Genomic DNA, 18,953 nt, shown 5'->3' on the forward strand with positions numbered 1-18,953 from the left:
CTATTTTTGATCCAGACCAGCAATTTGTAATTACATGAATCAGAAACAGTGTTGGGTTCCCCCCCACACCGTAACATTACCCTCCATATTTCAGGACCTAAGTCAATCAGTAAGGTAATATTTTTTATGTGAAGAAACAATTCTACAGTTATTTGTACCTTTCTTACAATTATATGGACAACATACTGTCGAGGTTCACCTCAATCTACATTGCTGCTAATGGCTCAGCTACAGCTTCCAATACACCCATGAATTGACTGTAGAAAGCAGAGCTAAGGGAAACTCTATTTGTACTTTTTGTGCAACCAAACTACCTCAGTACTGCTTTCTAGTAGAAGACTGAGAATAAGGGTACATGGCTGTATCCAAAACATACAAGTTAGGAATTTATCTTTGGGAGTTAGTGAACCAAAACTCAGTGCATGCAACACAAAGAAAACAGTGTCCATTTCCTTCTAGCTCACCATAAGACAGCAGTGAAAAGAGATGTGTCAAAGCTGAACAGCATGATTCCTCTGAATGTAGCTTTTCCACATTCAGGCTTTATCTCTGAGGTAATTGTGCACTACAAAATAGAATCAACTGGATGAAGGCTGTGCTAAGATTTGCTCAGGTTTCACAGAAAAAAAATGTGTTCCAGATCACATGTTACCCCAGAGTCCCCGCACCAATGTGCTGCTGGGCACGCCCTGTGAGCGCCAGTGAAGAGCGCCTGTGAACCCCAGGAAGGGTTTAGCTGTAATCCAGAAAGCTTCTGGCAAGTAAGGCTGAATCTAAAACACAGAATCACAGACTGGTTGGGGTTGGAAAGGACCTTAAAGATCATCCAGTTCCAACCCTCTGTCACAGGCAGGGACACTTTCCACTAGACCAGGCTGCTCCAAGCCCCATCCAACCTGGTCTTGAATATTGCCAGGGATGGAGCAGGTTTTTTGTCTCCTTTCAGTGTAATTTTTGTTTACACCGTATGCTGAGAGGACATTCTGAACACAAAACAAGTATCATCCAACTTCATAGGCGGATCATCCTAAACTTCCCTACTATGGGCAAGTTTCATTTAACTTTGAACATGTCATCATGTGTAATATAATGAGATATAATTGACTGTGATATAGGTAAAGGTTCTTTGATGCAAGATGTGGTATATAGTCTCACAAATCCTCAAGACATCCCAGTGCTTATTTAAAATCCTTGTGCTTTCGCCCAGAATGACAACTAAGGCTTATCATAGCATTCTCCTCCCGAGACAAGAAAGTTCAAAAACCCCCACACTGCTATGTGTGAGTCTGTCCACCCTTGCAGGTCAAGAAGAAAGCAGTCTTTCGATACCAACACTTCATATACCAGCTGAATATGTGCAAGACAAATACAGCCCAGCCCACGTCTGTTCTCCCAGACCAGCAAGATGCTTAAAGCTCAGCCAGCACAGAGGGATGAAAAGTAAGCATGCAATCAAAATATAAGATTTCAGAGAAGACTGCCTGTCTTGCCCATGGCTTTTATTGCCAGACTGCACTGCCACTTGCCACTCTAGCTGCTAAAAATGCTATCCATGAGGAAATCCATGAAATTAGGCAGCTCCACAGGTTGCAGACACTACAACAGACTGGCAGTCAGAGGCCTCTGGCCCTGAAGACAGATAAATCTAAGAGTCCTTGAAATTCTATTATGCTGCATGTGAAAAGGAGAACACCATGACCGGATGTGAGCTCAGATGCACATAAATCTAATGGCATTTAAGTGCCAGGATTTTGTTCAGTGACACACTGCCTTCTACTAAAACAGTAAAGCCATCCCCTCATCCGCCACAAATGACACATACTCATTCCCTGCTGTACAAGGCCAGGATTTCCAGTGCCCCATCTGCCACCATCTACCTGGAGCACAGGCAGATACACTCCTCCACAGTCATACAAACTGGTAACAGACTCTGCCGTCTTGACCCTAGGCACCTTGGGAATTCACTCTGCTACCTCTGAACTTGACAGCAGACTCTCTTACTGCACCACAGCACCTAAAATATTCCACTATCCTAAAAGCCTGTTTTTTCCCAGCCCTGAGGAAAACACAAATGTCAGACTTTGCAGGCTCTGCTTCACAGCCCTACTGCAGGCACAAGAATACGTTGTTCTTCCCTACTACTGTTCCATTCCTTCAGCAATGCCAAAAGCACCAAATTAAACAGTGCTCCCGTTCTTCTGGGCAGCCAGGCAACCTGCAAGCAACAGCAGCAGACAGCAGCTACCGCCAGTGCGACTACTTAGACCTATAGAGTGGTTCCTGTTTTCAGCACAGAACACGTCCAAGCTTAAAATCTGATCCTTAAGAGCCACAATCATGTATCTGGTGTAGACTGGCAGGGTTATGAGAAGTTATGCAACCAAACAACTGAAGACCAAGCTGTTGGCATCCACACAGTATATTCAAGGCAACAGAGATTTAAGCTTTGTACATAAGTTAGCAAGGCGCTGTGCACTACAGCTGGATAATGGAAACTGAGAAGCGTTAATACCAGTGACAAAGTAATAAAATACCCCAAGTACGTAGCTTTGAAATCAGCAAACAGCTATGCTGAAATTCTGAAAGGTCAGTATCATCAGCCACAATTATATTTTCATGGAGGATTATTAAAATTCAATGCACTTGAGACCCTGGAATGCTCCTTTCCCTGAAAGAGTATTGAACTGTTAAATTATGAACACATGTATCTTAAAGAAGAAAATAATCTGTATTTTTATTATAAAAAGCATGTGCAAGCAGCAGAATTCTGTTCCAGAACACTGCCACTTAATTTAAACAGGATGACTGTATCTATGTGGCCAATTGAAAAGAGACAATAATATGTAAAATAGATGCAGACATTAAAAATTCTCCCCCCTTCAAAGCTTAATCTGCACTTTAATCATCCTCACATATGGCTATGTTACTGTAGTTCCAGTAATCTAAAACTAAGCATCCATACAGTTTTTCTGCTTTAATCCTACAAATAAGAAAGCCAGGAAAAACAGCATCCAGCACAAAATGACCCATTTTTTTCCACCTGTAAACAAAACATAGAGGGATTCCTATTTCAAGAGCCAAAAATTACAGCAAAGAATTATGTAAAATCCTACATGCATGAGGAAGGAAGGACAGGGAAATGATAAAAACAGCCAGATGATGAATTTCAGGGAATGCTTTTAAACTTTAAATATTTATACATAAGCTAATAAAAATTTTATTGAGCACCAATATATTACTCAGACCACCTGTTAAACCACCTCAAAAGAAATTTGTTCCGCACTGCACAGTTATTCAGCAGATTTGATGTACACTTTGGGGTTTCTAATCTCTCCGTGATCTGGAAAAAAATTCCACCACTAAAAAATTTGAAACTAGCATTATATAAAGAAACTCCACAGCTTAAGCTAAGAAACTGTCTCACATTTTATAAATTGGCTACTACTTCATTTTCGATTTAGGTGCAGTATTAGCCTATTCTTTCCCATCTGTATAAACCATGTCAGCAATCTGAGCTTTATCCAATTTTCCAAACAATCTTCTGTGAAATAATGTAACATAAGTCAGTTGACTAAAAGCAATATGCTTATTTCTGCCATACTCTCCGTCCAAGAATAGCACCACTAATACAATACTAAAATACTTTGCAATGTATTTAAACGTAACAAATTCTAACTGCAGAATTTTTTTATTCTAGTCATGTAAAATAACTGCTTGAAATTAAATCATAAGATACTCCCCTGTATTATTCTGCTGCCAGATATGTGAACAATACAGGAAACTATCAAATATGGAAATATTTGAATCCTGAACTAAAAATTATTTTGACAAAGCAGAAGGCTGCACTGCAACTGAATTAACATCTGAACATCTTAACAATCTAAACAGGACTGCTGATTGCTAGCGTGCTAGCAGATCTGCTGATCCCTCATATAGGGAAGCAAACCTAACATTTTTATATGTGATAATATACCATACAATCTAAAGCAGACTGAAATTGTTAAATGTAAACTGCTGCATAAAAACCACATAAAATTTTCAGTAATATAAGGTTCAATTTTTATACAAGGTGAATAAATACGGATTTATCAGAAATCACTTAATCTCTTATGATGAATGCACGAAGTATGAATTCATTCATCATGGTAAGGACATAGCTCAAGAACAGTGAAATATAAAACCAAAATTCATTTTATTCAATCCATTTAGAGACTAGAGAAGTATGTAAAGCTACCAGTCACAAGAATTCAACACCTGAAAAAATACATCGAAGGGTACAAAACAACAAAGGTTGCTTTCCTTGAACCATAGCGTCTAGATCAACGCCTAGCAGTGTCCTGCCTAACTACCATTTTAAAGAAACATTGGGAAGATGCAAGATACACATGGATATCAATTGTAACTGACAAAGTCCCTAAACTGCAAATTGCTGGAAGCTGGGAGAATGCTCTGGGGAGGTAACATTACCCAGCTGCCTTGTTCTCATGCTCTCCTCTGATAACTGTCTAGTTTCAAACACAGGACAAAGTGAAGGCTGTTCTGATTTCTGCTGCTTTACATTTTTTGCACTTATATTTTGCTTTTTTCTTGACTTTCCTTCAGAACACAGTTTACAAACAAAGACATTACATGAGATAATTAAGTTAAAGACCATGTTAAATAGTACAGTGTATCCTGCTTTAGACCACTCTTTCATAACAAGCAATTAATGCCATCAAAACCCAGAGCCATGGTAGAATTCACACTATGTAATCTATAAACTATATATGTCTTTTTCAAGAACAAGCAAACAAAAATACCCAGTCTGTCTCAGGTTTTTTTACTTACATGGCCAAGTTGGACTCTGGCTAACTTTATGGGATAAATCCTGAATTGTTAAATTGTGCTGTGACTGCTGTAATTCTATGCATCAGCAACAATGAAAAAGTACAAACAAGGGTAATTATAACATAATTACTACAGCGCAATTTAAGAGAAACCTTAAAAAAAAAAAAAAAAAAAAAAAAAAACAAACAAAAAAAACCACCAAAACACCAAAAACCAAAAAAACCTAACATCCTTCCAGATCTGTTCCCCTGTTTTTCTATATGCAGGAGAAACAGAATAATTTACTCTCAAAGCTACTCATGTTTCATACCCCTCCAGAGAGATCCAACATTCCCCTAAATAAACATGCAGCCACAAGAAGACAATATTCCTGAATGGATCTCAAATACTTCACAGCAATATAAAAGTACTATAAACTTTGTCTTCACATCTGTTATAAGAATGTACAAAATACGCAAATGGTAATCAATCACTTTTGTTTATGTTCACACACAATGCATTTTGGCTATTTGTGCAAAATAAGGGGAACTGTTAGCTACTTTAGCCGACATGAATGAATGCTTGATTACTACATTTATAAGGAGTTAGAGACAGCATTCAGTGGTACCGACACACACCCAGCAACAATGAATGAATACATATGATGATGCTGCAATCTTTTTCTTTACTACAACAATTTTGAGATCTCAGGCTTATGCTGTAACCTGCATTTGTGCACTTTATATTGGCACCGATGCTATAAAATCTTTATTCTTAGGAGGAAAACTAGCCCATGGAATTCTGGTGTAGGAATGGATGGATTTTATTCCTAAATCACTGCTGCAAAAGAAGATACTAATCCTGCTCTGCATGCTGATGGTATCAAATGTGAAGATGAGTTTCTTTAAAGACCTCTAGGTAGTTTGTTTTACTGCCCAGATATCTTGATTATGGGAACAACGACAAAGCGAAACTTGAAATACTTTCCTTTAGGACTGTAGTTTGTGTATAGATGTATAAATGAAAGGGCACTCAATAGATTCAAAGTGCGAGGATTTAGAACAAGCTATTTTTATACCAGGAAACACACGTTGTTGCCATCATCACCCTTTATGAGGGCCCTTCTTCCTAGTTCTACAGTATATATCCTCCAAATGAAACTCATGCTGCATTAGTAATACCAATTTACACTCTTTCTCTTCTTTAATGGTAAATAAGGAACTGTCTGCAGTTCTGGATTGTGCAGTTTTGAGTTTGCTAAAGCTAAAGCTATGGTCATTCTATGCTCTTGCCAGGCAAAGCATATTCAGACTAATAGTAATTATTAATACTATCCTACAAGGCATTCATTCAGCCTTAATAAAAGCATCATCTCACCCAGAACTGGAAGAAATGGGGCAAAAAGACTACTAGAATGACAGGGGAAAAAATGGAAATGCTATTTTTGAGGAGTAATTAAAAATTCAGTTTCTCTAGCCTGCAAAGCAAAGGTTAAAATGTTTGTCAGCTCTCTAAATAAATACGATTTTTCTCCTTCATTGAGAAGGAGAAAACTACATTTAACTAGAAAAAGATCAAATTAGGACGAACTGACTACAAATAAATGCAGGCAAGAAATTAGAGTTCCAACCTCTGAAGTCCCATATTCACTTGTGGCAAACAGCATGCCTTGAAAACAAGAACATGAACAACATCACAGAATCATAGACTCACAGAATCACAGAGTGGTTTGGGTTGGAAGAAACTTAACGCTCACCCAGTTCCAGCCCCCTGCTGTAGGCAGGGACGCCTTCCATTAGACCACGTTGCTCCAAGCCCCGTCCAACCTGGCCTTGAGCACTGCCAGGGATGGGGCAGTCACAGCTTCTCTGGGCAACCTGTGCCAGGGCCTCACCACCCTCACAGGGAAGAACTTCAGCCTAAGAGCTCACCTCAATCTCCCCTCTGTCAGGTTAAAGCCATTTTTGTCCCTACAGGCCCTTGTCAGAAGCCCCTCTCCGGATTTCTTGTAGCCCTCCTTGAGGTATTGAAGACTGTTCTCCCTGGAGCTGCCTACTCCCCCACCCCCAAGCTTTTAAGATTTTGCACTAGATATTCTTGTAACTCATAAGCTAAGCACTTCTGCAACAAAGGCAAGTGTCAGCATTTTCCAGGTTATCCTCCACTTAGACAGCAAAGTCTCTACCTTCTCCCTGGCTACAGTACTAGAAATGACACTTCATGATGTCCACCCACTGGCATCTAAAAGATATTCTACCTCTCCAGAAATAGATGGGGGTGGGGAGGAATAATCCCTTACGCAATGCTTTCTACACATACAGGCCACAGAGCTCTTTTCACAGGAATGGAATTCTACACATATTTCCCTACAGTGGCTATAAATTGCTCAGCATGATACATCCATCATTAATTATCACAAGTTATACTTTAGGCACCTGGAAACCACTTTATTAGCTTTACACCATGATCTAATATGGAAGTAATAAACCTTCATAGAATCATGGAATCATAGAATGTTTAGGGCTGGAAAGAACCTTAGATCATCTAGTTCCAACACCCTGCCACGGGCAGGGACACCTTCCACTAGACAAGGGTGCTGCAAGATGCTTCATCCCTTGAACACTGCCAGGGATGGAGCATCTACCACTTCTCTGGGCAACCTGTGCCAGTGCCTCACCACCCTCGCTGTAAAGAACTTCTTCCTTATATCTAACCTCAACTTCCCATTTAAGTTTAAACCCATTACCCTTTGTCCTATCACTACAGTCTCTGATGAAGGCTCCCTCTCCGGCGTCCTTGTAGGCCTCCTTCAGATACTGGAAGGCTGCTATGAGGTCTCCATGCAGCTCCTCTTCTCCAGGCTGAACAGGCCCAACTTTCTCAGCCTGTCTTCATACGGGAGGTGCTCCAGCCCCGTGATCAGCCCCGTGGCCCTCCTCTGGACTTGTTCCAACAGCTCCATGTCCTTTTTATGTTGCGCTCACACAGTACTCCAAGTGGGGTCTCACAAGAGTAGAGGGGCAGGATCACCTCCTTCGACCTGCTGGTCACACTCCTTTTGATGCAGCCCAGGATACGGTTGGTTTCTGGGCTGCAAGCGCACACTGAAGCTGGCTCATGTTCGGTTTCTCATCTATCAACACCCCCAAGTCCTTCTCCGCAGGGCTGCTCTGAATCTCTTCTCCACCCAACCTGTAGCTGTGCCTGGGATTGCCTCGAGCCAGGTGTAGGACCCTGCACTTGCTTTGTTGAACTCCATGAGATTGGCACTGGCCACCTCTCAAGCACGTCAAGGTCCCTCTGGATGGCATCTCTTCTCTCCAGAGTGTCAACCAGACCACACAGCTTGGTGTCATCGGAAAACTTGCTGAGGGTGCATCAATCCCACTGTCCATGTCACCAACAAAGATGTTGAACAGGATCAGTCCCAACACCAACCCCTGAGGGACATCACTCGTTACCAGTCTCCAAAGTTGGACATTGAGCCCTTGACCACAACTCTTTGCATGCGGCCATCCAGCCAATTCTTTATCCACCGAGTGGTCCATCCATCAAATTTATGTTCCTCCAGTTTAGAGATAAGGATGTCGTGGGGGACAGTGTCAAACACTCTGCACAAGTCCAGGTAGACAATGTCAGCTTCTCTGCCCCTGTCCATCAGTTCTGTAGCCCCATCATAGACGGCCACCAAATCGGTCAGGCAGGATTTCCCCTTAGTGAAGCCATGCTGGCTGTCACCAACCACCTCGTTGTTTTTCATGTGCCTTAGCATGTTTTCCAGGAGAATCTGCTCCAAGATCCTGCCAGGCAGAGAGATGACACTGACTGGTCTGCAGTTTCCCTGGTATTCCTCTTTCCCCTTTTTGAAAAATGGGAGTTATATTTCCCTTTTTCCTGTTGTTAGGATCTTCACTTGACTGCCATGACTTTTCAAATATGACGGACAGTAGCTTTAAAACTTCATCTGCCAAATAATAATTGTGCTATTTGTCTCCCTTTTCCAGTTTTGAACTGGAAAATTTTGTTTAATTTAGCTACCTTGACAAGGTCAAGGAAGGTGTTTATTGGTCTTAAGAAAACAATTTTCCTACATATTATGCAAGAATCAACAGCTGAGCAAGGCACAGACCCTAACACTCAATGAGACAAAGGATGCAATATTTGTTTTACAGTTGCCTACTCTGTTTAGGCTCCAGACTGGGCAAGCAGCATTGCTATAGCATGGAGCTGCTTGGGGAACAGGAAAGGGAGATGTAAGATGACGGTGGGAGGGATTAGCCATGGAGATAACAGAGAGACAAGGAAAGACACATTCTGCAAAGACAAGGTTTAAGATTGTTTATGTGCAGGGCAACATCTTCCTTTGCACTTTCTTTTATACCACCACCATAGGACAACACATCCATAACATACAACCGCCAAACAAGATGCAAACCAGATTCAGATTTGCTTAACCAGGCCTACATTAAGCTTATCTTTTTCCTGTTCCTGTAGCTACTGAAAAAGCAATGACTGTTTCATATCAGCTTCAGAGGTTCTGGGATTAATTTTGCATTAGGAAAGAAAGAAATTATTTTTAGATGTTGCACACATGCAAACACACAAAGATCACCTTGTGTTACAACACTGTATCATGATACCAGTCCTTAGCCCTTTTGCTGTTGCGTATGATAATATGCAGCTTTACTCCTTCTCCTGCTGCAATTCCATTGAGATACAGCAAATCTCATTCAGTCAAATATATTCCAACCAACTCAGCTTTCTATTTCCTTTTCTTTCTGCTCCCCTCACAGAAGTTGTTAGGCAAGAAAGGCACTGGATGGAACTTACATTTCAAAGACAAGATAGACAATGCAAGATAACACTTCTGTGATGCATTAAGATGTTAACTCCTACAAAAAATGATGAATTTCCTGATTCCTCCTAAAAAGCTCAGTCCTCGATGACTCATACATTCTTATCTCATCATCTTTGTATCGAATAAGCACGGACATTATACCTTTCTTGGTTAAGCCTTTTTTTTACCTCAAAATTGCAAATGTCTAATGCTTAAAACCTTTTATTGTAATTCTCTGAATGTATTACATCACTGATGATCTAATGGTTATCTCCAAGTTTGTCCAAATGAGCTGCCTGGACACATTCTACCTTTATTCAACCTACTGTATGGTTTCTCCATTGAAAATTCAGTTATCATCCCAAGTGATTTTCAACTATCAGGCACAAAGCAATAATCACACCTTCTCATTTTTGATACACCAAGAGAACTGCACCTACCCACTGACTGCAAAAGATGCAGTACAGAGATCTTACTTCCTCTGAAAATGTCACTCCAGGAGGCACAGGTGAATTACAATTACAATGTTCTCTAAGTGCACTTGTGTGCATTATTGGAACAATACTGCTGAATGTTTGATGCACTAAGTACGTGAAATTACAACTCAGGATCCAGAAATGGAGAAATATACAGAAACAAAATAGCATTTTAGGTTCAGCTGAGGATTCCTATCATCTCTAACCCTCAAACTTTCATACTAAGAAGGCAAAAAAGGGAACCTTTATCAATCTCCAGAAGTAGCAAAGAGCAGAGGAGAAAGACAAGAAACCAAACCTGCAAACTTGTAAAGCTGGTTCTGCACTGAGACATGGGAGAATTTAAACTCAATTTATTGGTTAAGAAGGAAGGATTGAAGTCTCCATGCAAGCAGTTTTCTATTCTCTGTGTCCAGATAGGAAGTTTGTCTATTTGACTGTTGAATGGTATTTCAGCTGTTGCATGAGATATGTTATCATTTGGGAGCAAAACGGATTGAGGCACACCTTTTCAGGTCCCCATCCTCAGTGCCACCACCACACCAGACAAGAGCCTGCCCTCTGGCTCCCCCCGCTGACAACTTCACAAACAATTCCCCAAAGGCCACAAAGTGCCCTCAAGGGCAGGAAAAAAAATAAACCAATTTATTTCAGTTTATTCCTGTAAAGTGGCCCAGGAAATCTATATATATGCTTTTAAGGTGAACACCAGGCACATAATAACTTTCATAAAGTCTAATAGTATTTAGGATGGTTACATCAAAAGCCTTTTTGAAGTGGGTAAGACATATAAAAGCCATTATCAGAAAGATTTAAAAAAAAAAAAAAAAAGGCATACTGAAATAAATTTATTAAATCTCTGTCAGAAACTGCAGCATTTAACAGTCTAACCAGTAGGTTCCTGCAAATGAAAAAGGTCTCTAATATTCTAAATTAACAAAATAGGAGGGAAAAAATAGTTATGCGCTTTTCTTACACTACTGGGAAAAGATCCTCACAAAAAGGCTAATAAGAAAATTAAGCAGCGATTCTTCAGAAGTATAGTGCTTTAACATAAATCATATTATATTTGGTCAAGGAAAATAAAAATGCTTCTCTCAAAACATTTGTAAATTACCAACAACGATAAAATATTGGTACATCTCACTATTTAAAACTGTTAATAAAAATGTAAAACCGTTTAATACATTTACAAAAGTAAAACAGAGGGAAAAACTATTTAAGGTAACCAAACAAGAAGAATTCCTGTATGCCATAGCTGAAGTGAACAAATTGACAACTGAATAGATTCCACAATGACAATGCTGAGGGAATGCACATTCACAGCAACAGATCCAAATCTTAAAACGTACGCAACAAACAGTCCATGGTCTCAATACTGTTATTTATTACATATTCAAGCACAACACTGCAATAAAACCTGCAAAGAGAAATCGGGGAAGACAGAGTCCATTTCAAGTCAGACAAGTAAAAACAAGCATGACTGTATTACAAAATAAAGCATTAATAAATAAAGCATAGCTCAAAATACGAATGTGATCAACCCATCATCACATTTCAGAATTAATGAAAAGAAATGCTTTCATATGCAATACAGTGTATACAGGGATAACAAACATCCATAGTTACTTTAGAATAAGTTAAATATATTAAGAATGTAAATGCTTAGGATGCAAGAAAGATATAAAACATTAATTGGCAAGTTCAGGAACAAGACATCCTCCAATAGAAAGTAATATTCACCCACTGTCTTAAAAGTGATACTGAATTAGAATTTGTATTCAATGTGATTTCTGCATAGGAATTTCTATCTTACTCCAAACCTACTACTCTGAGCTACTTAGATATTCTGTGCCCGAACAGAGCTGTTTAACTCTTTCTAACCTATATATTATAATGTCCACATCTTCTATTATTTCCTGAGTAAACTATTGATCTCAGGCCTTCATGAAAAATAAATACATTGGGCATATGCAGCACCATAATTATAAGATACAGATTTAGGCCAAGATAAGGAACTATCTCACCTGCATTTCATGAGAGGCTGCGTTACCCATTTCTTCAATCTTCGACGCCCAAAGGAAGTTTTAGTATGATCCAAGACCCAGAGTAGGCTTCCTTTTGTTTTCATATCAGTCTAAAAAAAAAAAAATAGCATTATTATTTTTAACTGAAAAATCAATGATGTAGGATCCCAGACTGGTTTGGCTTGGAAGGGACCTTAAAACTCACCTAGTTCCAACCCACTGCCACGGGCAGGGACACCTTCCACTAGACCAGGTTGCTCCAAGCCCTGACCAACCTGGCCTTGAACACTTGTTCAAACCAGTCTATGATTCTATGATTCTAATGAAAGAATCATAGAAATTCACCACACTACTTAAACATTCTGTTTAGACTTTAGGATATGGCAACTGCGCATTCGTTTATCAATCTTGTTCATTGATAATGCTCTACATAAAGTACCTCTAACAGTCATAAGATACTCAAGTATGTCTTTCCTTTAGCCAGAAAGTCCTTCCAGAAGATTAGTGGAATAAGTTAAATTAGGTCTGAGCATAAAGGTCTGTGCAGTAGCACAAAAGGAAAAACAAACCCTACTGCAGTCATATCTCTTGATTGCAGTTGGCTCAAGAACTAACTTTAGGAAAGCTCTTTGCTAGTCAAAGTGCAAAAAGGTTCCTAATGTATACTAAAAGCCAGCACACATTAACTTTCATTTATGCTTCTGAAAATGTAATCCTCCTTCGGCTTGATCCCATTTAAAATAATTTAAACCTTCTCAATGAGATTTGCAAACTAACTTAACAAACTTCCCTGGGAACAGTATGTCAAACATCTGTGAAAACCTCAGCATTTTTTAAAAATAACACTACATTTGTTCTTACCTGATTCTGTATAATTTCAAGATTTTTCATTGTTGTCCCATTAATTGTCATGTATTCAGTTTCACTTGACAACTGTTTGAAATTGCTGGGGGGAGGAATTTCATATGTTATATTTTAAATTCGGGCACAGACCTAACAGTCTCACATTAGAGAACTCATTAGTTATGTAAAATAAAAAAATCAAGAGAAATTAAAATTTATTCAAATAAATAAAATAACACAACACCAATAACTTCTTTTAATTTACTGCTTAGGAAAACAAGATTTATGACTCACTGCCCAGTTTCCTACAATGACTGTGACAAAGCTCAGAATAAAATCCAGCTCTCCTGTTACCTTATCCTGATCCACTAAATGGTTAAGGAAGCACCCCTTCTTCAGTCCCCGATGAAATTGAAAAAGTATGTGGTTTTGGTAGTGTTCTATTATGATCACTGTAGGATATGGGGCAGGAATGGGACTAAGAATTACTGCTTTAAGAGTGGAACAGATTTTTAACACGACTAATCATCAAACCAGCTCATCAAAATATACATTATTATTTTCCACTACTGCTACAAATATAAACAGGCTGTTTAGGAAAATTAAAATAGGGTATATTCAAACTATTTGATTTTACTTTTAATATGAAATAACCGTGACTGTAATTACTTGACTTTTTGACACTCCCTACCAGAACTGGATGAGACCAACCCAAAAGTTACATTAGTTTAGAATCAACATTAATAATTGTATTAGATTCCTGAGTAAACCATGGATCTCAGGCCTTCATGAAAGGCCTGAAAATTATTTCAGTCTTAGACATACATATGTGGTAGGTCAGGACCATGATGTGAAGTGCAAGATCCTCACTAAATGTTTCTGACAAATCAAGTCATGATTGTCTAGGTTAATCATACTGCTGACTGCCCTTTGCACAAATCTAGGGCGCTCTTTATTGTCTTAGACTAAACAGAATGATTTGCTGGGTACGATTTAAAACTGCTTTATTGACTTTTCACAAAATTTGTTTCAGTGCATTCAATTTCAGACTCTCTGGGGGAGCACCCAAATGCTCAAACTTTTCTGTTAGGCATACAGAACTGCATTACTGCTGTATTAAAAACATAACCAGCACTAAAACTTTCAGAAACATGAAAGAGACTAATGTTATATATTTATGTTGTATGCAGGTGTTTGGGCCTGCTAGCAAATTTGTTCCTAAGTAATGGGTCAAATTAGGAGTATTTTCCACAGGATATATCTATATCAATATCTATATCAATATCTATATCTATATTGAGATCTATATTGATATCTATACTGATATCTATATTGAGATATATATATATATAAAGTAGATATCTATAAAGTTTGATTCAACTGAATGCCCTCAAGAAGTTCAATGAGTTTGGAAGTACAGCTGACTCAGAACTGTACCCATGGTCATAACTATTCTGCTCTAGTGTGCCACCAAAGTTGACCAGTAAAATGAAACCTTGGAGGCAAAAGCAGCAGCACTTTCCAAAGTACACAATATTATAAGCAACGACACAACACTTCCTCTTATTATCTCCAAACACGACTGCTGATGCTGGCAAAAATTAAGTAGGAATGATTTCTGCTTGGCTCCCAATCCCTATGACCAACCATAAACCCTACCCACTCTTCCAAAAGCCCATCTTCTGCATCTAGGACCTACCTAAACTGCAGCTTCCTCATTTGCTGCTGCATTTCAGTTTCCCATTACTCAAGCCTGCAATCTCTTAAACACAGCTGGGTAAGAACCACGCCTTTCCATGTCTTCCCGAAAGCAAAAGGATGCTTTTGGCTGTTTCTGTCAACCCTTAATCACCCATATGTAAGCTTCAAGGTAGTGGATTTACTATGTCTAGTGTTTCCCCCCTTCAGATGGCTTCAGAGCACTTAACGCAGAACATATTCTGTTCACAGCAACCCTGCTTTCCATTAGTATTTAAAAACAACTAATTGCTCCACTGCAAGTGTGGAGTGTATTTACTATTCTTTCAGAATCAGATATGCTGAAGTTGTTCTCACAGCAGAAATTATGTGTTTTATATTATCCAGGTGTTTGCTTTATCTGAGTTATTCCACCCTGCTATTAACCCTGGTAATTGAGAGCTTAGAGTATATGAATAGCCGAGATCAACTGCAGTATATGCCCAACCAACAATTCCAGATGTCACAGCACAGCACATGTTTTGCTTCCACCCCCTCATCTTCCTTCATCTTGGGATGATAATTTGATAAAAATGAGAAAAAAAGACAAGAGTCTCTGTAGGAAATGTAGGGACCAAATGGCATAAGAAGAAGATTGTAAACAAATACTAAGTCAGTGCCGGTTTTGCAGCAAGGGTGTCAACACATCACTTGTGAGAAATTCCTGTGTGCTATCAGCCATCTTCTGCATCAGTAAAAATGACCCTTCAAAGTCACTTCAACTGGATCATAATGCCGTAATTCCTTCTCCAGGTGACAGTGTGACCTGAGTTTCAAAAAATGCTTGCAACTGTGTCATAACACAGTGATGGAAACAGCTGGCAAGTCCATTACTGAGGAGCAAGGCAAGGTAGGATTATGCAGTCTGAGGTAAGAAAAATGAAAGTGGGGGGAGGGGAAGAGGAAGAAACACAAGCTTCTAATAAGGTTTAGGAAACTTTGGGAGAATATTCATGAGTAAGAGGTTCCTACCCATAAAATTACTTTTTACCACACCTGATGAGTATTAATGGGTTACTATGATTGCTTTAGGACAGTGAACTACATCCATAGACTTCAATTATTTTGTGTTACCTGTGACATTGGATCTTCTTGGTCATTGTACCTCCTGAGGAACTTGCAGTGAAGGGCACTTTTCATGCTTTATTCATTATTCCCTCCACAGAAGATTTTACATATAATTTCTTACTCAGTAACCAAGCCTAAGCACATGCATGTTATTCAGATCAGTAGTTTTCAACTACTTTAATTTTGCAAATCTGTAAAACTTCGAGCGAAGCTGCAAGGCACTGTATGTAAAGCGTACTAAGCAGCAGATTTTCTCTGCTCAATTACCTTTTACAGACCCATACAGTACATGTCTTTGAGGTTTCTAAGGGTGAATAAACCACAGAACAAACCTATATATTCAGACAAGAATTTCAGGAAACCCTATTCAGCTTTAAGAAGTAAAAACAAGCTAAAAACAAGTTCTCTCAGAACCATTAGCCTTCTTCAGATATGAAAGACATTTACCACTGTTTATGTAGTGAAGGACAGCAAGCCCAGACTATACTTTGTATTTAATTAAGCAGTTTTACATTAGTGGATATAGCCACAGGGCTATAGAACTTCTGATCTGTATCCCTGATGTGACAGGAATCCAGAAATTTTTGGCTAAAGCAGTAACAAAATAAAATATGCACACACAAAACAAAACTGAGAAATACAAAACAAAGAACAAGAACAGAAATGAAAGGACCTGGGAAGATTAAGAGGAACAAAAATAATCTCCATCATCTTTATCTTGAACCAAGTCTTCTTTTTCTCCACTGAACCCACCCCAAAGAGTGTGCCTGCAACCTTGTTCTAGCCAGATGCCTGCGTTCTCTCAGCCTGCTTCCCCTGTGTGCAGCCTCAGCACTCCTGCAAGCTCCAAATGTCCAGACAGCAAGAGGTCCTTCCTGCTGCCCTTCTATAGCCACCAAAGAGACGGCAAATCCTTTGCTCAGTACCTCTTAGCATCTGAAAACCGTGCCTTGCCTTTTTCAGTCCCTCATTCTCCTGAGCTGACTTTCAAGCCTCCCAAAATAATTTAAGCACTTCCTTTCTCATAGTGAGAGCGGGTAAATAAATCCATGCATTGTTTTGTATACATGATGTTTCTGACATCATTAACACCCAAGAGATATGAAAGCCCTACAAACACCATTCCCTCAATTTCTACATTTCCCCTGAAAATTCAAGGATATCCACCATTTTAAGCTGAAGAACTTACATTTCAACTTCCTAATTTCATCTTGCCAATGCCCTTCCACCTCTACAACAGGGTACAAACACTTCTCCTTTAATTATTTCTCTCTTTCCCTTCCTCCCTCAAAGCCATTTTAATCCTCCCGTCTCCTCTTTTAACATGACCCAGCAGCGTGTGTTTGCAGCCCAGAACCCCCCCGTGTGCTGGGCTGCACCCCCAGAGCGTGAGCAGCAGGTCGAGGGAGGGGATTCTCCCCCTCTGCTGTGCTCTGGGGAGACCCCCCCTGCAGTCCTGATCCAGCTCTGGGGCAACAACACAAGAGGGATGTGGAGATGTTGGAGTGAGTCCAGAGGAGGCCACAGAGATGCTGCGAGGGCTGGAGCAGCTCTGCTCTGGAGACAGGCTGAGAGAGCTGGGCTGCTTCAGCCTGGAGAAGGCTCCTTAAGGGGACACCTTAGAGCAGCTCCAGTGCCTAAAGGGGCTAACAAAAAATTTGGAGAGAGGCTTTTGACAAGAGCCTGTAGGCACAGGACAAGGGGGAATGGCTTTAACCTGACAGAGGGGAGATTGAGATGAGCTCTCAGGCAGAAGTTCTTCCCTGTGAAGGTGGTGAGGCCCTGGCACTGGTTGCCCAGAGAAGCTGTGGCTGCCCCATCCCTGGCAGTGCTCAAGGCCAGGTTGGACGGGGCTTGGAGCAACGTGGTCTAGTGGAAGGTGTCCCTGCCCGTGGTAGGGGATTGGACCTGGATGAGCTTTAAGGTCCCTTCCAACCTAAATCACTCTATCATTCTATTTTTCACTTTGGCCTTTCCCTTCTATCTTCACTGCTGGGTAGTTCTCCAATCCTAAAGCTACTCCCCTCATTCAGGAAGATACCTCTCTCCCATGCCCTGCATTTTCTGGAGTTCATCTATCGCTGTTCAAAGTCTAAAAACTGCAGTCTCTCTCTTGTGTCTCAAACATGCTGGAAAACATACCAGTAAAACTAAAACACACCAAGACACATTTCCCCAGCAACTGCTATGCAAATGCGGATTTTTCAAGCAAAACTGTGTACTCAAATGTATTTGAAAACCTCTCCTAGATGTGTACCAATTTCTTGTCAAAAGCCAATAAAGGTCTCTCAGTATGTAAAGGTATTAGAACACTGTGATTAAAAAAAACCAACATATATCATTCATTGTTACATTTATTTTTACTTGCTATTAGAGCTTTAATGCGATCTAGCCACATCCCAGGGTCCTGGTGCAGCAGAAATCTTTTTTATTTCTTTCTAATATTTTGCTTTATTTAGGATCTTGAAAGTGGATTTAAAATCTTGATCTAAGTATCGAAACAAATCTTGTTTTCCCCTTGCTAATGAGAATATCTCATCACTTATATGATGTTTCATGACTCTTAAATTTTAGGTGAGAGAAGTGTTTATCCAAAGAAGGTACAGAAGTGTAAGGAATTTTTCTGCCATTCTTTCTATCAAATACATCTTTTTCATCCAGATCTGTGTCACTTATATTAATAAACTGAAAACTATCTTACTTCATGAACTCTGACTTCATGCTCACTGATTCATCAGTATATGCTCACTGACCTGGATTCTGCTAAGAATTTTAAGTTGCTTGAGAATGCAATGGAAGTATTTCTCCTTTATTTCCTGCAGAAACACAGAATATCCATGAGCCTGACACCCTTTCCTTCAAAGGCTTTCGGCTTTCCCTGTTCAGTATTTAGATATTTCCCTGGCATCGGGAAAAATACTGAGGTTAAGTTTGCCTCAGTATTTGGCTCACTATTTCCATATATGTGACACACTAAAAACAGCAAGCAGAACTCAGTATGGGGTAATCAAAGTAGTAAAGGCTTTAGAAATAAGTACAGTAGAATCCAAGCTCCTGAGCACAGGAACAAAGTTATCTCAAAGAATGTATTTTATCTCTTCATAGCTTATCACCAAGATATCAAATAGTTCATTGCCTTTCCACTCAGATGGTCATACT

At 39.6% G+C, this 18,953-nt stretch overlaps 2 protein-coding genes across 10 annotated transcripts in view; both read right to left on the bottom strand.

Annotated features, from left to right (window-relative positions):
* Positions 1-18,953, bottom strand: part of ATP6AP1L (ATPase H+ transporting accessory protein 1 like) — a 756,678-nt gene that overhangs the window by 671,434 nt on the left and 66,291 nt on the right. The gene's annotated exons all lie outside the window — the stretch shown is intronic.
* MSH3 (mutS homolog 3) overlaps positions 1-18,953 on the bottom strand; it is a 109,346-nt gene that overhangs the window by 50,316 nt on the left and 40,077 nt on the right. For all 8 annotated transcript variants that reach the window (XR_003989187.1, XM_030470271.1, XM_030470270.1 and 5 more), the window contains 2 exons: positions 13,008-13,092; positions 12,147-12,256 (listed from right to left, as the gene is read on the bottom strand). Coding sequence is in view for 7 of the 8 variants with exons in the window: in XM_030470271.1 (XP_030326131.1) it covers positions 12,147-12,256; positions 13,008-13,092 (195 nt within the window). In the remaining variant the exon portion in view is untranslated. The remainder of the gene's footprint in view (positions 1-12,146; positions 12,257-13,007; positions 13,093-18,953) is intronic.

Source organism: Strigops habroptila, chromosome Z (assembly GCF_004027225.2).
Source record: "Strigops habroptila isolate Jane chromosome Z, bStrHab1.2.pri, whole genome shotgun sequence".
NCBI classification, from domain to species: Eukaryota; Metazoa; Chordata; class Aves; order Psittaciformes; family Psittacidae; genus Strigops; species Strigops habroptila.